This window comes from Salminus brasiliensis, chromosome 9, assembly GCF_030463535.1.
Source record: "Salminus brasiliensis chromosome 9, fSalBra1.hap2, whole genome shotgun sequence".
Classification (NCBI taxonomy): Eukaryota; Metazoa; Chordata; class Actinopteri; order Characiformes; family Bryconidae; genus Salminus; species Salminus brasiliensis.
In genome coordinates, this window is record NC_132886.1 from 141,189 (window position 1) to 168,638 (window position 27,450).

Below are 27,450 nucleotides of genomic sequence, written 5' to 3' on the forward strand. Positions count from 1 at the left end.
CACCCTACACCCCAAACACTGCTCCCTACACCCTACACCCCAAACACTGCTCCCTACACCCTAAACACTGCTCCCTACACCCTAAACACTGCTCCCTACACCCTAAACACTGCTCCCTACACCCTACACCCCAAACACTGCTCCCTACACCCTAAACACTGCTCCCTACATCCCAAACACTGCTCCCTACATCCTAAACACTGCTCCCTACATCCTAAACACTGCTCCCTACACCCTAAACACTGCTCCCTACACCCTAAACACTGCTCCCTGCTTCCTACACCCCATACACTGCTCCCTACACCCTAAACACTGCTCCCTGCTTCCTACACCCTAAACACTGCTCCCTACACCCTAAACACTGCTCCCTACACCCTAAACACTGCTCCCTACACCCTAAACACTGCTCCCTACATCCTAAACACTGCTCCCTACATCCTACACCCCAAACACTGCTCCCTACACCCTAAACATTGCTCCCTACACCCTAAACACTGGTCCTTACACCCAAAGAACTGCTCCCTACACCCTAAGAACTGCTCCATAGGTCTGAACAGCTTCGGGGAATTCTAACAGTCAGCTCAGTCTCACACTCGTGCCAGCTGGTTCCAGCCTCACACTGTCGCAGAGCAGCTGCTGCTGACCACAGTGTGAATGCAGCATGGACTGGACAGAACCAGTAAATAATCAGATTGAACCACGCAGGATCAAACACGTTACCATAATATAATATTATACATATATACACATGATGAAAACTGTAACATGAACAGGAAACGGTGTTACTCTCAGACCCACAATGCAACACAATACACATCAAACATTTAAAGAAACAATAAAGTTGAACTAACAGGAGGAGCAGGATGGTCTTTTAGTCATTTGTAGGAATGGAAGAGTTGAAGAGTTTGTATGAATGAATATCTAGAGGTCCTGACGCTGAGCTCCGGCGTGCCGTGTGCAGCAGTGCACTTATGAAGTGTTTGAGTAAAGGAAACGTACAGAGCTCCTGAAATGACCGGCAGAAGTGAAGTGATCTGCAGCAGATGAATATCTGGGGAGGATCAGTGCAGATCTGAACAGCAGGGCAGAGGGAGCTTGTAGACTGGTGCTCTTCTCAGCTTGTGGAGGAAGTAGAGGCGCTGGTGGGCTTTCCTGGCCAGAGATGCTGAGTTGTTGCTCCAGCACAGGTCCTCCGAGATGTTCACCCTCATGCTCATGCATTTTCTTGAAGTGCACAACAACCTCCTTTGTCCTCTCCGCGTTCAGAGGGAGGCTGGTGTGTCCGGTCCACAGGGCCAGCTGGTTCACCTGGTCTCTGCAGTTTCTCATCGCTGTTGCTGGTGAGATCTACTACAGTTGTGTCACCAGCAACAGCTGGAACTGTGCGACGGGGTGCAGTCGCGTGGCAGAAGAGTGAATAGAAGGGGGCTCAGCACACATCCTTGGGGGGGCCCCGGTGCTCAGTGTGATGGTGCTGGATGTGTTGCTGCCGTACTGCCTGTGGTCTCCTGGTCAGGAAGTCTAACAGCCAGTAGCACAGTGAGGCGTTCAGCCCCAGCCTGTCCAGTCTGAGAGATGATGGTGTTACAGCTGAAGCAGCCTTCTAACAGACGAGTCTTTTTGTCTGGATGCGTGAGGGCTGTGTGGAGAGCAGAGGAGATGACATCATCAGTCAATTACTGATAGTCGATTGGACCGATCTGCAAACTGGAAGGCTTCTAGGGAAGGGGGAGAACGGACTTGAGGTGTTGCCTGATTTGCCGTTCGAAGCACTTCATGAGGATGGGGGCAGAGTGCCACCGGACGGTAGTCACTGAGACCGGAGGGCGGAGCCTTCTTCGGGACTGGGATGAGCCAAGCGCAGAATTCGTTCAGCTTGTTTATGGAGGTGGTGCCTCTGCAGGTCTGCTGGGGAGGCTTGTAGTCTGGGATGGTCTGAATTTCCCACCACAGGCTCCATGCATCACCGATAGGTTGTTTCTAGCTGTCCTCAGACCCACCTGATCTCCTGCTGTGAAGGCAGCGTTTCTGGCTTTCAGGAGACTGTACACCTCTTCGGTCAGCCATGGCTTCTGATTGGCCCGAACAGTGATGGTCAGTTACATCATCAATACACTTGGTGATGAGGTATGATGGGTATGAGCAGACAGTATCTGGAGATCTGTGGTGGTGGTGTTGGCAGCAGCTTCTTAAAACACATTCTGAAACAGTGAAACAGTCCTGAAGTGCCTGTCCTGTAGACTCTCCTGCTCACACTCGTACCTGCTTGTAAACTGGTTTGGTGACTTTAACCAGTGGTCTGTACGCTGGTCAGAATCGCTGATGTGGGGGGGGGGGGGGGTGTAGTGGTCCAGTGTATTGTTCCCTCGTGTTGGAAAGCCTGTGTGCTGGAATGTCTTGGGAAACATGCTCCTTGGATCTGCATGTTTGAAATTGCTCCCCGAGATGAGCATCAGGGTGGGCTGTCTGCTGCTCACCGATGTGCTGCTACAGTTCGTTTAGGGCCTCATTCAGAGGGAAAAAACAGCGACGATTATCACGGCTGGAAATTCCCTCGGTAGAGAGAACGGCCGGCCCCTAATAACCATAAACTCCACTAACAGTGGGCAGTGTTTGCAGAACACCATTAGTGATGCGAAACAAGAATGCTCCAAGAAGGACAACCGATGAACCAGCGACAGGGTAGTAGTACAGGGTAGTCTTGGTGCCAGATACTACAGGACACCTTCAGAGTCCATGCCCTGCATTTAGCAAGACCTACACATTACACTGTGTTGATTCTGTAATACACTATATGGACTAAAGTATTGGGACACCCACAGATTACCCCTACAGGAGCTTTTATATTCTGTCCCAGTCTAAACCCACAGTCATTAATATGGAGCTGGTCTCCCTCTGCAGCTCTACCAGCAGCAGCAGGTCTGGAGCTCTGCAGCTCTACCAGAGCTCGATATGGGCAAGGGCATTACCATGGTAGCCATGAAAATAGCATTATGGATCATAGGCAAAGACCTTCACCATTATGGAAGCTCAGCACTGCTCTGGAGGACCACAGGAGAGCTGGAAAACACCCATAAAATCTATGGTTTCAGTTTTAGACACAGGAGCTGAAAAAATTACATTACATGATTTCGAATCTGATTTCTTCACCTTTCCCCAAAAGTCTTTTCAGGTCTGTCTTCAACTCTAATGTAGCCTGAGACGGTAAATCCAGGTAAATTGTTTCAACTGTCTAAATGACCCTGCAGCTCTAAATGGTGGTGATTAGCGAGGGCATGTGGTAAGAGAGAGTGAGGACAGTTAATTAGTGAGCTATGAGCCCCCTGCTATCACAGTTCAGTCATCGTACTTCTGTCCGGAGGGTAATCAATAACAGCAGCAGCAGCCTGGATTTCCACTCCGCACCACAGGAAGTGCCCCTAATCATTATTATTTTTTATTAAAGAGCGTTACAGAGGCGCTGGAGCATCACAGCGGGGAATGGGGGACCTCTCTGTGGCGTAGCTGTTAATACTTACTGTACTTATTGTCTTGTGTCTTGTGTATTGTTCTGCACAATCGCGTGTCCTAACTATTCTGTCTCAGTGTGTTTTCTAATCAGCAGAAGCCACGGCTGCTGGACCAGCCCTACAGACAGGGGCGATCCAGATCAGGCACTGTTCTCTCTCTCTCTCTCTCCCTCTCTCTGTGCTGTGTATACACACACAACACTCTGACCCGCTTCCCCATTTCCAAAACACACACACACACACACACACACACCATCCTGACCTGCTTCCCCATTTCCAAAACACACTCAGCTTTCTGGCCTTCTTCCTCTGTTCCTCAGCATGACCCACATCATTGTGGAAAGGGGCAACACAGCAGGCCCAACACTGCCACTACAGCCACAGCCCCAACACACACACACACACACACACACACACACACATACACAGTCAAAACCACATACACACACAATCAAAACTCCACTTACCCACAATACACTGTTGTTAACTCTCAAGCCTCGGTCTTCACAGCTAAGCCTCTTTCAGTGTTCAGTGTTCATGTACAGCTGGGAAAGCCCACTGTTCCTGACGTCAGCTTACCTGAACATCCACAAACGCTTCTCTCAGATTAACCTGTTACTATATGCAGGATACCCACCATCTTCCTAAATACACCATCCTTCTAATGAACACATTCAGCTACTTTAAGTTACACTCTTTGCTGACCCAGATGTACAGCTTGTCTAGTCCCTGTAGAGAAGAACTGCCAATAGAATAGGACTCTCTGGAGCAGATCAACATGAACCTATTGGCTCCATGCTGCCTAATGCCAGGTGTCCAAGCAATAAGCAGGTGTCCCAATACTTTTGTCTATATTGTGTACTACATACCTACTAAGTACTCAGTGGGGACGCACTCCTGGATACAATACTGAGAAAGCAGGAAACGGGAGGAGACTCAGAACAGGTGGACGAGTTCATGGCCAGATAATGTCCACAGACAGACGACAATCTCCTACTTGTCAGTGGGAGACCCAATCAGGAGCCACTTCAATGGGTTCGTTGACAGGGTTCACTGAGCCACATGGTCACATGATCAGATCACTGATGTGTCGAGCAAAATTATCTTCATGATTTTGTTATATGACCCATGCCCATGTTACCAAGTCAGGGCTCCAGCACCACTCCTCAGCTAACGGAGCAGGCTGGGGAGCAGGCTGGGGAGCAGGCTGGGGAGCAGGCTGGGGAGCAGGTTGAGGAGGAGGTTGGAGAGCAGGTTGGAGAGCAGGTTGGAGAGCAGGCTGGGGAGCAGGTTGGAGAGCAGGCTGGAGAGCAGGCTGGGGAGCAGGCTGAGGAGTAACTGTGATTAACTCTAGAAATGAACTGTAAACGCCAGCATATCGTTATGTAACGTAGACTGAACAAAGAGCAAAACAATGAAAATAGCACCAGACTACAGCGTCCAGCAGAGAACGCCTGAGAGCATGCAGGTGTGTGTGCTCAGTACTCACTCAGGACATAGAGAGAGAGAGTTATTCCTGCCAGGAAGAAACCCTCGAAGAACCGCAGGGTGCTGAACATGGTCACATCCACAGAGAAAGCCACGGTCATCCCAAACACCAGTGTGAAAAACACTGAAATTATTAGCACTAGGTGGCGCCCAAACCTGCAAACATAAACCAAGAAAACAATGAGCAGTAATGCCGAGGCAGGAAGCGGGTCTTCAGTCAGGTGCTTTAGTCTGGAGGCAGAAAAGATGAGCAAGTCTCAGGATCACAGAGACCAGCCTAAAGACTGGACGCAGGATGAGACAGTCCCCAGTTACAGCAGAATTATGCAAGTGGAATTTGTCCTGCTCCCACAGGTGAAGACTGTGATTCACTGCAGGAAATACAAATCAGGCTTAAAGCGCCCCCACATGGACAGCTGTACACATGCATTTCTGGACAGTGTGAGAGCTGCAGAAGCTTGATCTGAAGGTGGAGCAGCATGTGGGCTGAGGTGGTAGAGTAACACTACAGGATTTTACACTAATATGACTCTATGGGTTCTGCAGCGTTACACAGCAGTTCTGGAGAGAGGTTCTCCTCTTGCAGCTCCACCATCAAAGCTCCATAGTGCAAGTCCTTAGTACAGGGACATTTTAGTCCAGATAGGCCAGTTTTCCATTATGACAGGACAGTCTCAGGTCAAGACATTTATCCATTCTTCATAAGAAATACTCACCAGTCAGCCAGAACCCCCAACACCAGGTAGCCGAAGATAGATCCCACCAGCAGAGAGAATTTGGCGATGTGAACCTTCCATGCTGAATCACAGACCAGGTTCCACTGCAGAGGAACAGGAGAGCCAGTTCAGATCCACACAAAACTGACATCATAAATCCTAAAGCATCAAAGCCTTTATGGTTCAGGATCAATAAGTAAAAATTAATTTGCTGGTGATGGTATTGTAAGATACAGTCTAAAAATCAGTGCACCAATACCAACCAATCAGATCACCAGAAATCAATACAAACCAACACGATTAACATAACCAATCAGAGCCCTCTACACCAATCCACACCAACACCTCCAGCAGTTCTGATACGGTCTGCTAACACTGCTAACAGAGAAGAGCGCGGCATTCAGCCTCATCGCCAGGGTCAGTCACGCTGGTGTTTGTGTCACATATCTAATCAGACTCCAACAAGCCTGAGGACCTTTCACCTCCACCCAGCAGAAACACCGCGTGGACACGGATCAGAAAGTGCTGAGAGACGAACACCACGGGTCGATCTTCCAGCTCAAACCCAGAACTTCTGCTGTTCCTCTGTTGTTCCTCTGCTGTTCTGCTGATTTTCAGGATAAAATGTGCTTCTGTCTGTCTGTCTGTCTCAGTGTCTGTCTGTGGGTGGTGTTTATTATTGTCTCTGTGCTGAAAAGCTTCCTCTGTTTGTTAAGCTCAGCTGTATCTAATCTCTCTCCACCAAAACAAACACACTCTGTTCAGATCCAAAAAGAATCGATCCGACCCAGAATCTAGTTCCAACTGCCTGAACAGCTCTGCTGCAGCTCAGCCCTACAGTTAAATCACCTAAACACAGACATGTGATATACACTGAGGAGGCGGAGCTACAGTCTCTCATTAGGGTGAATATTAATAATGCTCTAAATGTAGGTATTGTGATATACACTGAGGAGGCGGAGCTACAGTCTCTCATTAGGGTGAATATTAATAACGCTCTAAATGTAGGTATTGTGATATACACTGAGGAGGCGGAGCTACAGTCTCTCATTAGGGTGAATATTAATAACGCTCTAAATGTAGGTATTGTGATATACACTGAGGAGGCGGAGCTACAGTCTCTCATTAGGGTGAATATTAATAACACTAAATGTAGGTGTTGTGATATACACTGAGGAGGCGGAGCTACAGTCTCTCATTAGGGTGAATATTAATAACACTAAATGTAGGTGTTGTGATATACACTGAGGAGGCGGAGCTACAGTCTCTCATTAGGGGGAATATTAATAACTCTAAATGTAGGTATTGTGATATACACTGAGGAGGCGGAGCTACAGTCTCTCATTAGGGTGAATATTAATAACGCTCTAAATGTAGGTATTGTGATATACACTGAGGAGGCGGAGCTACAGTCTCTCATTAGGGTGAATAGTAATAACACTAAATGTAGGTGTTGTGATATACACTGAGGAGGCGGAGCTACAGTCTCTCATTAGGGTGAATATTAATAACTCTAAATGTAGCTATTGTGATATACACTGAGGAGGCGGAGCTACAGTCTCTCATTAGGGTGAATATTAATAACGCTCTAAATGTAGGTATTGTGATATACACTGAGGAGGCGGAGCTACAGTCTCTCATTAGGGTGAATATTAATAACTCTAAATGTAGGTATTGAGATATACACTGAGGAGGCGGAGCTACAGTCTCTCATTAGGGTGAATATTAATAACTCTAAATGTAGGTATTGAGATATACACTGAGGAGGCGGAGCTACAGTCTCTCATTAGGGTGAATGGGATGTGCTGTAAAAGTTGTCTGATCTAGCAACAGTAACTATGGAACGGATTAACAAATCGCTAACACACACACTCACACCTATCAACCACTTCTGTATCAGTAAACAATGAATTCCTGAAACTGACTGAAGGTAAAGTCCTGTGTGTGTGTGTGTGTGTGTGTGTGTGTCTGGGTGGTGAATATAGTATCGCTTCCTGTGTTGAGTCAGAGCTTACAAGGGTCACACACACACACACACACACACACACACACACACACACACACACACACACACACAGGGCTTCTGCCGGTCAGGAATTGTCTGTGTGTGTATGTGTGTTGCTAGACAACCAAAAGGTAAACAGACAGATTCACTCTCACCTGCAGGAAGATTTACCTGCTACAGGTAATACTGCACACACACACACACACACACACACATAAACTCACACTGAGATTGATCACACAGTGTAATTAAACAAATCCAGCTACCCTTAAACAGCTAATCAATAAACATATCGATCAGTCATCTGATCATCAGTTATCAGAGCGCTGTGAGAAAGTCTGAGCACCCTCTACTCACTTAATTTCCTGTCTATACACTAAAGTGTTTGAATCTTCAAGGTTGATGAGTGTGTGTTTCTGTTCCTGCATATCTGTGTTGTACAGGGAGTATGCAATCCAATGTGTGTGTGTGTGTGTGTGTGTGTGTGATAGTTTCATTTTCAGTTTCTATAAACAGCTGCTGGAGCTGCTGACACTGCTGTCATGGAATCTCCCCCTTCAGATTCACTAATCCCTCTGAGAGCCGTGAGAACAGCTTCTTCAGTTCAGCTGTTCCCTAAACAATATTCCACACTCATTATCCCCCTCTCATTATTCCACACTCATTATCCCCCTCTCATTATCCCTCTCTCATTATTCCACACTCATTATCCCTCTCTCATTATTCCACACTCATTATCCCCCTCTCATTATTCCACACTCATTATCCCCCTCTCATTATTCCACACTCATTATCCCCCTCTCATTATCCCTCTCTCATTATTCCACACTCATTATTCCACACTCATTATCCCCCTCTCATTATTCCACACTCATTATCCCCCTCTCATTATTCCACACTCATTATCCCCCTCTCATTATCCCTCTCTCATTATTCCACACTCATTATTCCACACTCATTATCCCCCTCTCATTATCCCTCTCTCATTATTCCACACTCATTATTCCACACTCATTATTCCACACTCATTATCCCCCTCTCATTATCCCCCTCTCATTATTCCACACTCATTATTCCCCACTCATTATCCCCCTCTCATTATCCCCCTCTCATTATCCCCCTCTCATTATTCCACACTCATTATCCCTCTCTCATTATTCCACACTCATTATCCCCCTCTCATTATCCCCCTCTCATTATCCCCCTCTCATTATCCCACACTCATTATCCCACACTCATTATCCCACACTCATTATCCCACACTCATTATTCCCCACTCATTATCCCCCACTCATTATCCCCCACTCATTATTCCACATTCATTATCCCCCTCTCATTATTCCACACTCATTATCCCTCTCTCATTATTCCACACTCATTATCCCCCCTCTCATTATTCCACACTCATTATCCCTCTCTCATTATCCCTCTCTCATTATTCCACACTCATTATTCCACACTCATTATCCCTCTCTCATTATCCCACTCTCATTATCCCACTCTCATTATCCCACTCTCATTATCCCCCTCTCATTATCCCCCTCTCATTATTCCACACTCATTGTCCCTCTCTCATTATTCCACACTCATTATTCCAAACTCATTATTCCACACTCATTATTCCACACTCATTATCCCTCTCGCTCTATTCCACACTCGTTATCCCTCTCATTCTATTCCACACTCATTATCCCTCTCACTCTATTCCACACTCATTATCCCCCTCTCATTATTCCACACTCATTATCCCCCTCTCATTATTCCACACTCATTATCCCCCTCTCATTATTCCACACTCATTATCCCTCTCTCAATGTTCCAAAGTCATTATCCCTCTCTCACTGTTCCACACTCATTATCCCTCTCTCATTATCTCTCTCACTCTATTCCACACTCATTATGCCTCTTGCACTATTCCACACTCATTATCCCTCTCTCATTATCTCTCTCACTCTATTCCACACTCATTATCCCTCTCTCACTGTTCCACACTCATTGTCCCTCTCTCACTGTTCCACACTCATTGTCCCTCTCTCACTGTTCCACACTCATTGTCCCTCTCTCACTGTTTCACACTTATTGTTCCACACTCATTGTCCCTCTCTCATTATTCCACACTCATTATCCATCTCTCACTGTTCCACACTCATTATCCATCTCTCACTGTTCCACACTCATTGTCCCTCTCACTCTATTCCACACTCATATCCCTCTCACTCTATTCCACACTCATCCATCTCTCACTGTTCCAAACTCATTGTCCCTCTCTCACTGTTCCACACTTGTTCCACACTATTTATTCCTCTCTCATTCTCCACACTCATTATCCCTCTCACTCTATTCCACACTCGTTATCCCTCTCATTCTCCACACTCATTATCCCTCTCACTCTATTCCACACTCATTATCCCTCTCTCACTATTCCACACTCATTATCCCTCTCGCTCTATTCCACACTCATTATCCCTCTCGCTCTATTCCACACTCATTATCCCTCTCTCAGTATTCCACACTCATTATCCCTCTCTCAGTATTCCACACTCATTATCCCTCTCTCAGTATTCCACTCATTATCCCTCTCTCAGTATTCCACACTCATTATCCCTCTCTCAGTATTCCACTCATTATCCCTCTCTCAGTATTCCACACTCATTATCCCTCTCTCAGTATTCCACACTCATTATCCCTCTCTCAGTATTCCACACTCATTATCCCTCTCTCAGTATTCCACTCATTATCCCTCTCTCAGTATTCCACACTCATTATCCCTCTCTCAGTATTCCACTCATTATCCCTCTCTCAGTATTCCACTCATTATCCCTCTCTCAGTATTCCACACTCATTATCCCTCTCACTCTATTCCACACTCATTATCCCTCTCTCAGTATTCCACACTCATTATCCCTCTCACTCTATTCCACACTCATTATCCCTCTCTCACTATTCCACACTCATTATCCCTCTCTCAGTATTCCACACTCATTATCCCTCTCTCAGTATTCCACACTCATTATCCCTCTCTCAGTATTCCACTCATTATCCCTCTCTCAGTATTCCACACTCATTATCCCTCTCACTCTATTCCACACTCATTATCCCTCTCTCACTATTCCACACTCATTATCCCTCTCGCTCTATTCCACACTCATTATCCCTCTCTCAGTATTCCACACTCATTATCCCTCTCACTCTATTCCACACTCATTATCCCTCTCTCACTATTCCACACTCATTATCCCTCTCGCTCTATTCCACACTCATTATCCCTCTCGCTCTATTCCACACTCATTATCCCTCTCTCAGTATTCCACACTCGTTATCCCTCTCTCAGTATTCCACTCATTATCCCTCTCTCAGTATTCCACACTCGTTATCCCTCTCTCAGTATTCCACTCATTATCCCTCTCTCAGTATTCCACTCATTATCCCTCTCACTATTCCACTCATTATCCCTCTCTCACTATTCCACTCATTATCCCTCTCTCACTATTCCACTCATTATCCCTCTCTCAGTATTCCACACTCGTTATCCCTCTCTCAGTATTCCACTCATTATCCCTCTCTCAGTATTCCACACTCGTTATCCCTCTCTCAGTATTCCACTCATTATCCCTCTCTCAGTATTCCACACTCGTTATCCCTCTCTCAGTATTCCACTCATTATCCCTCTCTCACTATTCCACTCATTATCCCTCTCTCAGTATTCCACACTCGTTATCCCTCTCTCAGTATTCCACTCATTATCCCTCTCTCAGTATTCCACACTCGTTATCCCTCTCTCAGTATTCCACACTCGTTATCCCACAGTTGGATGTTATTCACTGCAGTACCTGATCAGCCCTCTGTACATCCTCATCCCTCTCTACAGCAGAGTGTGTGGCAGTCTCTGTGTGTGTGTGTGTGTGTGTGTGAAGGCATAAAGGAAGCAGTGTGCCAGACTGCCGCATAGCAACTGCCTAGCAACAGCCTGGCAACAACCTAGCAACCCTTGTCTCCACAAAAATCCCAGAGTGGCCGAATAATAAAGATAAAAACGGTTAGAGTGGGAGTGGGCAAGAGAGAGAGAGAGACAGAGAGAGAGAGGAGAGAATCACTACATACAGACTCAGTGACCACAGCCTGGCCGTCGAGAGAGGAGAGAGTGCGTGGTCACTGCAGTACAGGTGAGGCTGAGCCAGAGGTGCACTCTCTTCTAAACCACCCCAAATATGAGTCAATCAGAACAGAATATTATAATGAGTTTGAGAAAGGTGGGTTCAGTTTCAGAGCCCTGAGACAGTTAGGGGAGGGTCCATCAGCCTCCACTGCAGCCAGATATGTGGACGAGTGTCTCACACTCCGAGACAGCGAGTGAACACCAACCAAAACAGACGTCTCTGAAATCTGGAACCATGGACTCAGGTTCCTGCTTTCATTCAGTTTCTCCATGAACTGACCACAGTGCTAATGCTAAAGTCCATATGTGTGCAGTCAGGTCAGCATGAGGCTAAAAGAACACTACAGTGACCGACAGCTGGGTAAATACAGTGTGTGTGTGTGTGTGTGTTCTGCCGAAACCGGGGCTATGCCACGACTCACTAGAAGGAGATTATCTCTACTGTTGCTACGCAACAAGCTGAGCAGCTGACATCCACTTTACTGTTCTCATTGTACTACAGTACAGTTACAGCAGTGTGTGTTACACAGTGTAGTACAGGTCTGTAGTGTGTAATGTGTAGTACATATCTCTAGTGTGTTGTATAGGTCTGTAGAGTGTAGTACAGGTCTGTAGTGTGTAGTGCTGTAGTGTGTAGTACATATCTCTAGTGTGTTGTACAGGTCTGTAGAGTGTAGTACAGGTCTGCAGAGTGTAGTACAGGTCTGTAGTGTGTAATGTGTAGTACATATCTCTAGTGTGTTGTACAGGTCTGTAGAGTGTAGTACAGGTCTGTAGTGTGTAGTGCTGTAGTGTGTAGTACATATCTCTAGTGTGTTGTACAGGTCTGTAGTGTGTAGTGCTGTAGTGTGTAGTACATATCTCTAGTGTGTTGTACAGGTCTGTAGAGTGTAGTACAGGTCTGCAGAGTGTAGTACAGGTCTGTAGTGTGTAGTGCTGTAGTGTGTAGTACACATCTCTAGTGTGTTGTACAGGTCTGTAGTGCTGTAGTGTGTAGCACAGCTCTGTAGTGTGTAATACAGGTCTGTAGTGTGTAGTGCTGTAGTGTGTAGTACAGCTCTGTAGTGTGTAGTGCTGTAGTGTGTAGCACAGCTCTGTAGTGTGTAGTGCTGTAGTGTGTAGTACAGCTCTGTAGTGTGTAGTACAGCTCTGTAGTGTGTAGTACATATCTCTAGTGTGTTGTACAGGTCTGTAGTGCTGTAGTGTGTAGTACAGCTCTGTAGTGTGTAGTGCTGTAGTGTGTAGTACAGCTCTGTAGTCTGTAGTGCTGTAGTGTGTCGTACAGCTCTGTAGTGTGTAGTACAGCTCTGTAGTGTGTAGTGCTGTAGTGTGTCGTACAGGTCTGTAGTGTGTAGTACAGCTCTGTAGTGTGTAGTGCTGTAGTGTGTAGTACAGCTCTGTAGTGTGTAGTACAGCTCTGTAGTGTGTCGTACAGCTCTGTAGTGTGTAGTGCTGTAGTGTGTAGTACAGCTCTGTAGTGTGTAGTGCTGTAGTGTGTAGTACAGCTCTGTAGTGCTGTAGTACAGCTCTGTAGTGTGTAGTGCTGTAGTACAGCTCTGTAGTGTGTAGTACAGCTCTGTAGTGTGTAGTGCTGTAGTGTGTAGTACAGCTCTGTAGTGTGTAGTACAGCTCTGTAGTGTGTAGTGCTGTAGTGTGTCGTACAGGTCTGTAGTGTGTAGTACAGCTCTGTAGTGTGTAGTGCTGTAGTGTGTAGTACAGCTCTGTAGTGTGTAGTACAGCTCTGTAGTGTGTAGTACAGCTCTGTAGTGTGTAGTGCTGTAATGTGTAGTACAGCTCTGTAGTGTGTAGTACAGCTCTGTAGTGTGTAGCTCTGTAGTGTGTAGTACAGCTCTGTAGTGTGTAGTGCTGTAGTGTGTAGTACAGCTCTGTAGTGTGTAGTACAGCTCTGTAGTGTGTAGTACAGCTCTGTAGTGTGTAGCGCTGTAGTGTGTAGTACAGCTCTGTAGTGTGTAGTACAGCTCTGTAGTGTGTAGTGCTGTAGTGTGTAGTACAGCTCTGTAGTGTGTAGTGCTGTAGTGTGTAGTACAGCTCTGTAGTGTGTAGTACAGCTCTGTAGTGTGTAGTGCTGTAGTGTGTAGTACAGCTTTGTAGTGTGTAGTACAGCTCTGTAGTGTGTAGCTCTGTAGTGTGTAGTACAGCTCTGTAGTGTGTAGTGCTGTAGTGTGTAGTACAGCTCTGTAGTGTGTAGTACAGCTCTGTAGTGTGTAGTGTAGCTCTGTAGTGTGTAGTACAGCTCTGTAGTGTGTAGTACAGCTCTGTAGTGTGTAGCTCTGTAGTGTGTAGTGTAGCTCTGTAGTGTGTAGTACAGCTCTGTAGTGTGTAGCTCTGTAGTGTGTAGTACAGCTCTGTAGTGTGTAGTGCTGTAGTGTGTAGTACAGCTCTGTAGTGTGTAGTACAGCTCTGTAGTGTGTAGTGCTGTAGTATGTCGTACAGCTCTGTAGTGTGTAGTACAGCTCTGTAGTGTGTAGTACAGCTCTGTAGTGCGTAGCTCTGTAGTGTGTAGTATAGCTCTGTAGTGTGTAGTACAGCTCTGTAGTGTGTAGCTCTGTAGTGTGTAGTACAGCTCTGTAGTGTGTAGCTCTGTAGTGTGTAGTACAGCTCTGTAGTGTGTAGTACAGCTCTGTAGTGTGTAGCTCTGTAGTGTGTAGTACAGCTCTGTAGTGTGTAGTACAGCTCTGTAGTGTGTAGTACAGCTCTGTAGTGTGTAGTGTTGTGTGTAGTACAGCTCTGTAGTGTGTAGTACAGCTCTGTAATGTGTAGTGCTGTAATGTGTAGTACAGCTCTGTAGTGTGTAGTACAGCTCTGTAGTGTGTAGTACAGCTCTGTAGTGTGTAGTACAGCTCTGTAATGTGTAGTGCTGTAGTGTGTAGTACAGCTCTGTAGTGTGTAGTACAGCTCTGTAGTGTGTAGTACAGCTCTGTAATGTGTAGTGCTGTAATGTGTAGTACAGCTCTGTAGTGTGTAGTACAGCTCTGTAGTGTGTAGTACAGCTCTGTAATGTGTAGTGCTGTAATGTGTAGTACAGCTCTGTAGTGTGTAGTGTTGTGTGTAGTACAGCTCTGTAGTGTGTAGTACAGCTCTGTAATGTGTAGTGCTGTAATGTGTAGTACAGCTCTGTAGTGTGTAGTACAGCTCTGTAGTGTGTAGTACAGCTCTGTAGTGTGTAGTACAGCTCTGTAGTGTGTAGTACAGCTCTGTAATGTGTAGTGCTGTAATGTGTAGTACAGCTCTGTAGTGTGTAGTACAGCTCTGTAGTGTGTAGTACAGCTCTGTAGTGTGTAGTACAGCTCTGTAGTGTGTAGTGCTGTAGGTCTGAAAAAACTCCTAGTTTCTGTCCAACATTCAGAGCTCTCACGCCCTCGGACATGCCACAACAGGAGAGAGAGAGAGAGAGAGAATAGACAAGAAGTCAAACCAGAACAGCAGGAATAAAGTGCACACACACACACACACACACACACTCCCCTGTAGCAGCTGTGTGGGTGGGTGTGTTAGCTGAGCGCTCTCTCTCTCTCTCTCTCTCTCTCTCTCTCTCTCTCTCTCTCTCTCTCAAATGCACACACAGCTTGTCTAGTCCCTGAAGAGAAGTACTGCCAATAGAATAGGACTCTCTGGAGCAGATCAACATGAACCTACACAGGTGGACAAAATTGTTGGTTTGAAGGGAGCCTTTTCCAGATGGCATGTTTCAGCTCCTTCCAAAGATGCCCAAAAGGATTTAGGTCAGGGCTCATAGAAGGCCACTTCAGAATAGTATATGTTTTCCTCTTAGCCATTCTTGGGTGTTTTTAGCTGTGTTTTGGGTCATTGTCCTGTTGCAGGACCCATGAACTGCGAATGAGACCAAGCTTTCTGACACTGGGCAGCACATTTCTCTCTAGATAGTCTTGAGAACCCTTGATAGTCTTGAGATTTCATTGTACCCTGCACAGATTCAAGACACCCTGTGCCAGATGCAGCAAAGCAGCCCCAGAACATAACAGAGCCTCCTCCATGTTTCATAGTAGGGACAGTGTTCTTTTCTTAATATGCTTTTTTCTGTCTGTGAACACAGAGCTGATGTGCCTTGGCAAAAAGTTCCATTGTTGTCTCATCTGTCCATAGTGTGGCTTTGGAGGTTGGCTACAGTCCCATGGATCTTAAATTTCTGAATAATATGTGCAGCTGCAGTCACAGGAACATCCAGCTACTTGGAGATGATCTTATAACCTTTACCTTTAACACGCTTGTCTATAATTTTCTTTCTAATCTCCTGAGACAACTCTTTCCTTCACTTCCTCTGGTCCATGTTGAGTGTGGTACACACCATGTCACCAAACAGCACAGTGACTACCTGTAGCTACCTGTAGTTTTCTGATTAGTTTCACAAATTGAACCCTTTAGTACTGACTAGTATTGAACTACTAAGTCTAAACTGAGTCTAAACCCCTCAAACAGTGTGTACACACTTCCATTATCAGAGAATCGCCCCACCACACGTCCCTGCAGTTACTGAGTGATACACCTTAGAGTGTGAAAAGCCTTAAACCTCAGGGTCGCTCTACTGAAGTAGCTTCACTTAATAATTTATAAAAATCATCAGACATCAGCAACACACTGCACAATCTACAGGACCAGACCAGGATTCAACAGCACTACACACACATTAGTGTGTTAAACAGTGCTACTGTTAAAGGTCTAATCACACACACACACACACAGCACAGTGATAGCATCCCCACTAATGAGAAGCAGCACAGTGACTACTAGAGCTAACAGCCAACCAGCTAACAGCCACCCACTTAACAGCCAACCAGCTAACGGCCAACCAGCTAACGGCCAACCAGCTAACAGCCAACCAGCTAACAGCCAACCAGCTAACAGCCAACCAGCTAACAGCCACCCACTTAACAACCAACCAGCTAACAGCCAACCAGCTAACATCAACCCAGCTAACATCAACCCAGCTAACAGCCAATCAGCTAACATCAACCCAGCTAAAGAGTATAATGTGGTGCTAATGCTAATGCTAAGGCAGTGCAGGTTGGCTGAGTGACACTGGGAACAGCTCTCTCTCTAATCATATTCATTAAAGCTGCGCTCTCATTAAAGGCCTCCGGGGGCGCTGATGCAATTAGAGGAGAGCTTCCCTCTCCCAGCGGACCACCAGTCAGCCCCTGGCCACACACACACACACATTCCGTGTCAGTGTGTTCAGGATGATTACTGCCTGGAGAAACGCTGGAGTCCAGCCGCCCCCACCCCTCTAGAGAAAGCAGGAGAATTTTTAAAAGGGCGCCACACGAGCCCACCCTCTGTTATAACTCCGGAAAGAGATCAATACAGTGCAGAACCAGGTTAGAACCGTGTGAAAGAACATCTGTGTGTTCTGCTGTTTTCAGAGTGGCCAATATCTACACTGCTCAAAAAAATAAAGGGAACACTTCAACAACACAATATAACTCCAAGTAAATCAAACTTCTGTGAAATCAGACTGTCCACTTAGGAAGCAGCACTGATGGACAATCAGTTTTACATGCTGTTGTGCAAATGGAATAGACAACAGGTGGAAATTACTGGCAATTAGCAAAACTCACTCAATAAAGGAGTGGTTCTGCAGGTGGGCAAAGACCACTTCTCAGTACCTCTGCTTTCTGGCTGATGTTTTGATCACTTTTGAATGTTGGTGGTGCTTTCACACTCGTGGTGGCATGAGACCCACAAGTAGCTCAGGTAGTGCAGCTCATCCAGGATGGCACATCAATGCGAGCTGTGGCGAGAAGGTTTGCTGTGTCTGTCAGCGTAGTGTCCAGAGGCTGGAGGCGCTACCAGGAGACAGGCCAGTACACCAGGAGACGTGGAAGAGGCCGTAGGAGGGCAACAACCCAGCAGCAGGACCGCTACCTCCGCCTTTGTGCAAGGAGGAACAGGCGGAGCACTGCCAGAGCCCTGCAAAATGACCTCCAGCAGGCCACAAATGTGCATGTGTCTGCACAAACGGTTAGAAACCGACTCCATGAGGATGGTATGAGGGCCTGGCGTCCACAGATGGGCGTTGTGCTCACAGCCCAACACCGTGCAGGACGCTTGGCATTTGCCAGAGAACACCAGGATTGGTAAATTCACCACTGGCGCCCTGTGCTCTTCACAGATGAAAGCAGGTTCACACTGAGCACATGTGACAGACGTGACGGAGTCTGGAGATGCCATTGAGAGCGATCTGCTGCCTGCAACATCCTTCAGCATGACCGGTCTGCAGTGGGTCAGTAATGGTGTGGGTGGCATTTCTTTGGAGGGGCTCACAGCCCTCCATGTGCTCGCCAGAGGTAGCCTGACTGCCATTAGGTACTGAGATGAGATCCTCAGACCCCTTGTGAGACCATATGCTGGTGCGGTTGGGCCTGGGTTCCCCCGAAAGCAGGGCAATGCTAGACCTCATGTGGCTGGAGTGTGTCAGCAGTTCCTGCAAGATGAAGGCATTGAAGCTATGGACTGTCCCGCCTGTTCCCCAGACCTGAATCCTATTGAGCACATCTGGGACATCATGTCTCGCTCCATCCACCAACATCACGTTGCACCACAGACTGTCCAGGAGTTGGTCCCAGGTCTGGGAGGAGATCCTCATCAGGAGCATGCCCAGGCATTGTAGGGAGGTCATACAGGCACGTGGAGGCCACACACAATACTGAGCCTCAAAGGTGGATCAGCCTGTAGTGTGTTTATCTACTTTCATTTTGTGTGTGACTCCAAATCCAGGCCTCTATTGGTTAATAAATTTGATTTCCATTGATGGTTTTTGTGTGATTTTGTTGTCAGCACATTCAACTTTGTACAGAACAAAGTATTTAGTGATATTTCATTCATTCAGATCTAGGATGTTATTTGAGTGTTCCCTTTATTTTTTTTGAGCAGTGTATTATCATCCTAATGATTATTATCAGTAATATTAGTGAATCCCCGCCCCTCAACAAGGTATTGTGATATACACTAAGGAGGCGGAGCTACAGTATTTCATTAGGGTGAATATAAATAACACTTTAAATGTAGGTATTGTGATATACACTGAGGAGGCGGAGCTACAGTCTCTCATTAGGGTGAATATTAATAACGCTCTAAATGTAGGTATAGTGATATACACTGAGGAGGCGGAGCTAGTCTCTCATTAGGGTGAATATTAATAACGCTCTAAATGTAGGTATTGTGATATACACTAAGGAGGCGGAGCTACAATATTTCATTAGAGTGAATATTAATAATGCTCTAAATGTAGGTATTGTGATATACACTGAGGAGGCGGAGCTACAGTCTCTCATTAGGGTGAATATTAATAACGCTCTAAATGTAGGTATTTTGATCTACACAGAGGAGGAGGAGCTACAGTATTTCATTAGGGTGAATATTAATGACCCTCTAAATGTAGGTATTGTGATATACACTGAGGAGGAGGAGCTACAGTATTTCATTAGGGTGAATATTAATAACGCTCTAAATGTAGATATTGTGATATACACTGAGGAGGCGGAGCTACAGTCTCTCATTAGGGTGAATATTAATAACGCTCTAAATGTAGGTATTTTGATATACACAGAGGAGGAGGAGCTACAGTATTTCATTAGGGTGAATATTAATGACCCTCTAAATGTAGGTATTGTGATATACACTGAGGAGGAGGAGCTACAGTCTCTTATTAGGGTGAATATTAATAACGCTCTAAATGTAGCTATTGTGATATACACTGAGGAGGCGGAGCTACAGTCTCTCATTAGGGTGAATATTAATAACGCTCTAAATGTAGGTATTGTGATATACACTTAGGAGGCGGAGCTACAGTCTCTCATTAGGGTGAATATTAATAACGCTCTAAATGTAGGTATTTTGATATACACAGAGGAGGAGGAGCTACAGTATTTCATTAGGGTGAATATTAATGACCCTCTAAATGTAGGTATTGTGATATACACTGAGGAGGAGGAGCTACAGTCTCTTATTAGGGTGAATATTAATAACGCTCTAAATGTAGCTATTGTGATATACACTGAGGAGGCGGAGCTACAGTCTCTCATTAGGGTGAATATTAACGCTCTAAATGTAGGTATTGTGATATACACTGAGGAGGAGGAGCTACAGTCTCTCATTAGGGTGAATATTAATAACGCTCTAAATGTAGGTATTGTGAGATACACTGAGGAGGCGGAGCTACAGTCTCTCATTAGGGTGAATATTATTAACGCTCTAAATGTAGGTATTGTGATATACACTTAGGAGGCGGAGCTACAGTCTCTCATTAGGGTGAATATTAACGCTCTAAATGTAGGTATTGTGATATACACTGAGGAGGAGGAGCTACAGTCTCTCATTAGGGTGAATATTAATAACGCTCTAAATGTAGGTATTGTGAGATACACTGAGGAGGCGGAGCTACAGTCTCTCATTAGGGTGAATATTATTAACGCTCTAAATGTAGGTATTGTGATATACACTTAGGAGGCGGAGCTACAGTCTCTCATTAGGGTGAATGGGTAGTTTACCAGTGTTTGTGGGCAGAGCATAGGAGTTTGACTAGCAGGTCTGTAACTAGGGCTTTAACCGTCTCTCTGTTCTCCTTCAACATCAACATGCAGCCTGAGTGGAACAGAACTGGTTTAACAGCTGATTAAAGCTCCGCCTCCTTAAAGAGGTTTAGGGTTAGATTAGGGTCAGTCCTTCTAAACCAGCACACACACCCCAGCGCACCCCCCCCCAGCACAGTGTGACACAGTTCCAGTCACACACACCGCTTTTATACCTGTGTCCAGTCCGACTGTGTTCTTCTACGTCAGTGCAGCTGTCATCAGAAATGTCATCATTAATATTATTATTATTATTATTTTATTACTGTTTTTACAATGAACTGTTTTATTGCTGAGGTCAAGTTAGCACTGCCCATGTGCAGGTACTAGCTGCTCCAATACTCAATCAATCAATCTGTCAATCAATCAACCAATCAATTAGTCAATCAATCAATCAATCAGTCACTGTTCTCCAGCACTGCTCTCATTGCAGTTACAGAGAAGCTCCATGCAGCTAAATCTGCCAGACTGTCATCGGTTCTGATCCTTCTTGACCTCTCCACAGCCTTTGACACAGTGGACCACAAGATCCTCCTGTCTATCCTTGCCGGTCTTGGAATTACCGGCTCTGCATGGCGATGGTTTGCATCGTACCTGCAGGGACGCTCATACCAGGTAACATGGCAGGGCGACACGTCCGCTCCTTGTAGTCTCTCCACTGGCGTTCCACAAGGCTCGGTTCTTGGTCCTCTTCTTTTCTCACTCTACACTCGCTCTCTTGGTAAAGTGATCTCCTCTCATGGATTCTCTTACCACTGTTACGCTGATGACACTCAGCTCATGCTCTCTTTCCCACCGTCTGACACACAGGTCTCCACCCGTATCTCAGCGTGTCTCACTGACGTCTCTTCTTGGATGGAGGCTCACCACCTCAAACTCAACCCCAGCAAGACGGAGCTGCTGTACATCCCGGGAACTGCTGGACCTAAAAACGATCTTGCCATCACCTTTGAGAACTCGCTGGTCACTCCTTCTACAGAAGCTGGAAGCCTTGGTGTAGCGATGGATGATCAGTTATCATTCTCAAGTCATGTTGCAAACGTAACTCTGTCCTGCAGATTTCTCCTGTACAACATCCGGAGAATTCCACCCTTCCTCTCTAGAGAGGCCACCCAGGTGCTCGTTCAGTCTCTCGTCACTTCCAGACTTGACTACTGCAACTCTCTTCTGGCTGGTCTCCCTCTGCGCACCATCAGGCCCCTGCAACTCATCCAGAATGCAGCGGCACGGGTCATCTTCAACGTTCCTAAATTCAGCCATGTCACTCCACTGCTGCCTTCTCTTCACTGGCTTCCTGTAGCTCCTGCCCGCATCAGATTCAGACCCCTGACGCTGGCCTACAAAGCCAAGACTGGACCAGCCCCTCCATACCTGATGGCAATGGTCAAAAGCCGATCCGCACCAAGAGCCCTTCGAGCTTCAAGTATGGCTCGGCTCGACCCGCCATCCCTCAAAATCCGCGGAAGACAAGCGTCCAGACGAACAAACTTCCCCTGGGTGTCTGAACGGCCGAGCCGCTCGCTGTCCTCAAACCCAGACTGAAGACCCTCCTCTTCTGAGAGGACTTGGGTGAATAGAGCACTGTGGTCTCCTTATTGTCTTGTGTTTAGTAGAGTCTAAGATTAGAGGATCTCTGAACTATTAGTCTGTTCTAACTGGCTGAGGCTTTTCCTGAGTAAACAGTAAAGCAAAGTCGCTCTGGAGAAGAGTGTCTGCTAAATGCCTTAAATGTAAATGTTCCCCCTCACTGTTCTTCCTCACTGTTCTTCCCCACTGTTCCCCCTCACTGTTCCCCCCCACTGTTCCCCCCCACTGTTCTCCAGCACTGTTCCCCCTCAGTGTTCCCCCTCAGTGTTCTCCAGCACTGTTCCCCCTCACTGATCTAAAGCATTGTTCCCTCTCACTGTTCTCCAGCACTGTTCCCCAACACTTCCCCCCCCCACTGTTCTCCCCCTCACTGTTCCCCCTCACTGTTCCCACTCACTGATCTAAAGCATTGTTCCCTCTCACTGTTCTCCAGCACTGTTCCCCAACACTTTCCCCCCCCACTGTTCTCCCCCTCACTGTTCCCACTCACTGATCTAAAGCATTGTTCCCTCTCACTGTTCTCCAGCACTGTTCCCCCTCACTGTTCTCCAGCATTGTTCCCCCCCACTGTTCTCCAGCACTGTTCCCCCTCACTGTTCCCCAGCACTGTTCCCCCTCACTGTTCCCCCTCACTGTTCTCCAGCATTGTTCTCCAGCACTGTTCCCCCTCACTGATCTAAAGCATTGTTCTCCAGCACTGTTCTCCAGCGCTGTTCCCCAGCACTGTTCCCCCCCGCTGTTCCCCCCCGCTGTTCCCCAGCACTGTTCCCCAGCACTGTTCCCCAGCACTGTTCCCCAGCACTGTTCCCCAGCACTGTTCTCCAGCACTGTTCCCCCTCGCTGTTCTCCAGCGCTGTTCCCCCTCACTGTTCCCCCTCACTGTTCTCCCCCACTGTTCTCCCCCACTGTTCTCCCCCACTGTTCTCCAGCACTGTTCTCCAGCACTGTTCCCCCTCACTGATCTAAAGCATTGTTCTCCAGCACTGTTCTCCAGCACTGTTCCCCCCACTGTTCTCCAGCACTGTTCCCCCTCACTGTTCTCCCCCACTGTTCCCCCTCACTGTTCCCCCTCACTGTTCTCCCCCACTGTTCTCCAGCATTGTTCTCCAGCACTGTTCCCACTCACTGATCTAAAGCATTGTTCTCCAGCACTGTTCTCCAGCACTGTTCTCCAGCACTGTTCCCCCCCACTGTTCTCCAGCACTGTTCCCCCTCACTGTTCTCCAGCGCTGTTCCCCAGCACTGTTCTCCCCCACTGTTCTCCCCCACTGTTCCTCCCACTGTTCTCCAGCACTGTTCTCCAACACGACAGCGGTCCTGAGAGTCCAGCACACACACACTGCCACACAGCAGCTCCACACGGTTCCAGCTACTTAACACCAGACAGGTTCCTCTACCTCTCCAGCACACACAGACCTGCCCTTCAGCACAGGTGGAGTACGCAGTGTGTGTTTACCTGTGTGTGTGTGTGTGTGTGTGGTGGTTTGGGGGGGGGTTAAACATCCTGCTCCTTACTAATGGGCATTAAGAGCAGCTCCTAAGATCAGACTGTGTTTGGTCTTGGAAAGACAATTAAACCTGGACTGTCAGCCCTGCTCCTGCTGTCCTCCTCCACCTGCACCATCACCATCACTGTAATCACTATAATCACATTGGTCACTATCAGTCATCACATCCCATCTTTGATTAATTATGGTTGCTCCTTGCTAAAGAGATTGATATTATTCTAATCTTTTATCTTTTTCCGTTTCACAGACATTAACACCCATCCAACTCCGGATCGTCCGGCCGGATCATGTGACGTAGCTTTTTGATCGGATGCACGGTTCCAAGTAGTGAAGGAATTCTGTGGAATTTTTGTCCCATAGAGAATGAATGCCACACGTGATGTCACAATGAGTCAGTCGCACAGATTTAAGGTGGAACTGCTTTATGTTCACAGTGAACTTAGAGTGAAACTTCAATTAAATTAAGGTGGCACAACATTTAATGTGCCCTTAACTCACACACCCAGCCCAATGCTCAGCGGTATCAGCACACAGAATGATTTTTAAAGGTGAAGATTTTAAGGTGGTGGGAACCATTTAAGCTGTGCCACCATTCTGCGTTTCCTTCAGGAAATGCACTTCTCCAGTTTCACAATAACATTAACATCCTCATCTTTATCACCGTCACATCACATCACTGTAATCACTTTAATCACATAGCTATCATTCATCATCACATCACCATCACCCCATCATCCCCCTCACATCACATCACTGTAATCACTTTAATCACATAGCTATCATTCATCATCACATCACCATCACCCCATCATCCCCCTCACATCACATCACTGTAATCACTTTAATCACATAGCTATCATTCATCACATCACCATCACCTCCATCATCCCCCTCACATCACATCACTGTAATCACTTTAATCACATAGCTATCATTCATCACATCACCATCACCTCCATCATCCCCCTCACATCACATCACTGTAATCACTTTAATCACATAGCTATCATTCATCATCACATCACCATCACCTCCATCATCCCCCTCACATCACATCACTGATAGAACTTTAATCACATAGCTATCATTCATCATCACATCACCATCACCTCCATCATCCCCCTCACATCACTGTAATCACTTTAATCACATAGCTATCAGTCATCATCACATCACCATCACCTCCATCATCCCCCTCACATCACATCACTGATAGAACTTTAATCACATAGCTATCAGTCATCATCACATCACCTCCATCATCCCCCTCACATCACCATCACCGTCATCTTCACCATCACATCACCACTAGTGAACTAGTGAACGGTTAGAGCGCCGAGATATTGATAACAGGGTTGTGGGTTCGATTCCCGGGCTCGGCAAGCTGCCACTGTTGGGCCCTTGAGCAAGGCCCTTTACCCTCTCTGCTCCCCAGGCACTGGAGTTGGCTGCCCACCGTGTGTGTGCTCACTGCCCCTAGCTCACTAGTGTGTGTGTGTGTGTGTGTGTGTGTGTGTGTGTGTGTGTATTCACTACCACAGATAGTTTAAATTTTGAGGGCACATTTCACTGTGCAGAGACATGCACCATCACATCATCACCACCATTGTTAGAATCACTGTTACCACCTTGATGATCATCACATTACGACCACCACAACCACTGTGATCTCCATCACCACCTTCATAACAATCCTCATCATCATCAGGGATATCATATGGGGGGGGGGGGGGGGGTACTGACTTGTGGAGTCCAGTGTAATGCTTTGTTATAGCCTGATCATCACTATGACCACCTTCATAACCATCATCATCATCATCATCATCATCATCCTCTCTTTCTCGTTCTGTGTGTATAAGAGGCTCTGTGTCTCGCGCTCGGGACACCCTGCACATTCCTCAGCTTCCCCAACCCTCCCCAGTGTAGCCGGGGGAGCTCGCGCCTCGTCAGCTGCTCGCACTGCAGATGACTCACATTCCTCACACTCAGCAGTGATCCTGCAGCGCTGTCTGCCCGCGCCCTGCCCGCGCGTGAGACCGAGCCCACACACACACACACACACACACACTCTCTCTCTCGCTCGCTCGCTTACCTTCGTGACGACATTCTGCGCGAGGCCCGTCTGCAGCTCGTAGGTCCACTGCAGCCAGGGTGGGCTCCCGGCGGCGGTGCTGCTGTTGTCCTGCGGCAGCCCGGGGTGCGCCCAGCCCAGCGTGCCGTTTCCAGCCGCCTCTACGCACGTGCTGTTGGGCTGCGCGAGGAGGAAATAGTCCGAGAACTGACTAAAGCCGATGAAGAGCGCGGGGATCCACGTGAGCGCCACGAGCCGCTTCTGGAACGCACCGAACCCGCCCAGGAAGGGCAGCACGCAGCCGTCCACGCGCGACAGGAGCGCGTGCTGCTCCGCGCTCACGAAGCCGTTCTCCGGGGGCGCGCGGGACTCGAGATCCCGCTCGCACGCGGCCGCCATCGCCTCGCTCCTCTTCCTCTCTCCGTTTCTCTCCTCGCGCTGCGTCACCACCGCGGGCGCGCGCGGACAGGACAGCGGGCGCGTTCACGGTGCGGCGGCTCCTGCGATGAGGAGAAAATAAAAACCCCGCGTGCTTCCTTCTCCTTTCCCCCTCCCCCTAGAGGAGCGGCCACAGGTAGCCAATAACACACCTGTCCGCACAGGCGCGCGACACTACACACACACACACACACACACACACACACTCACTCACTCACTCACTCACGCGCGCACACACACACACACACTCACACACAGCGCGCGAGCCGGTGGTCTTCGTGAGCCGGACCTCTCTCTCTCTCTCGCTCTCTCTCTCTCTCGCGCGCGCGCAGCTGCTGCCACTGGGACGGTAAAGCGCGAGCCGGAGGGACCACCAGCGTCCCCTGGTGGACCTCAGTAGCAACTGTGAACAACAAGCTGCCTCTTCATCCTCATACATGCAGGCAGCCAATGACGTCACACGTAAACCCCTACTGGTGCTCCACCTTGACGACATCAGTTCAACGTTTCAGCAAGGCCGTTAACTTACACTACGTGTCCACATGTTTGTGGACACCCCTTCTAAAGAATGCACTGTTGACAGAGATGTGCAAATGCACACGCAGGTGTCCCAATACTTTTGTCCATACAGCATACTTCATGCACTTTGCTTGTACTGTAGATGTTTACTGACCCCTGCAGACAACTACTGACTCCTGCTAACTCTTACAACCCAGCTAACATGTCCATGTGGGCCTGTATGGGTAGCCCAACTGGGGACCACAAGGTCAGTGATGGGCCCAGGAGGGGTTAAACATGGGCCCCATCTGGGCTGTACACTGTACACCCTAACCCTAGATGGGACCCGTGTGAGATTAAGCCCAACCCATTTGTCAAGCCCAACTGGGTCCCAGTAACAACAGAGCTGCACCACTACGACTGGCCCGTCCTGACCAGCACTGACTCATTATTCACTGTCCACTCTGATACTGTCCGGCAGTCTGCAGTGGGTATGTGTCTCCCTCTGCTGGCCGTTGTGTGTCGTGACGTGCAGAGTGAACATGTGATTAAACAGCAGGCACATTCAGAGCGCTCCAGATTTTACCCCAGTGATGATGAAGCTGGACTGGTGCATGGTGATGGTGATGATGGTGATGATAGTGATGATGATGATGGCTATGATGGTGATGATGATGATGGTGATTATAGTAATGGTTATAGTGATGATGATGGTGATGATGATAGTGATGGTGATAGTGATGATGATGATGACTATGACGGTGATGATAGTGATGATGATGATGATGATGATAGTAATGGTGATAGTGATGATGATGATGATGACGATGATGATAGTGATGGTGATGATGATGGTGATGATAGT

The 27,450-nt window shown here is 47.4% G+C and overlaps 1 protein-coding gene across 1 annotated transcript in view; it reads right to left on the bottom strand.

Annotated features, from left to right (window-relative positions):
* The window catches only part of LOC140562033 (solute carrier family 22 member 23-like), a 34,837-nt gene extending 8,442 nt beyond the window's left edge, over window positions 1–26,395 (bottom strand). Inside the window, 6 exon segments of the mRNA XM_072687395.1 lie at window positions 1,243–1,380; window positions 1,496–1,639; window positions 4,685–4,824; window positions 4,995–5,153; window positions 5,714–5,817; window positions 25,671–26,395. Of these exon segments, the coding sequence (XP_072543496.1) occupies window positions 1,243–1,380; window positions 1,496–1,639; window positions 4,685–4,824; window positions 4,995–5,153; window positions 5,714–5,817; window positions 25,671–26,048 (1,063 nt within the window). The 5' untranslated portion in view covers window positions 26,049–26,395.
* Between the last annotated feature and the right edge of the window lie 1,055 nt (window positions 26,396–27,450).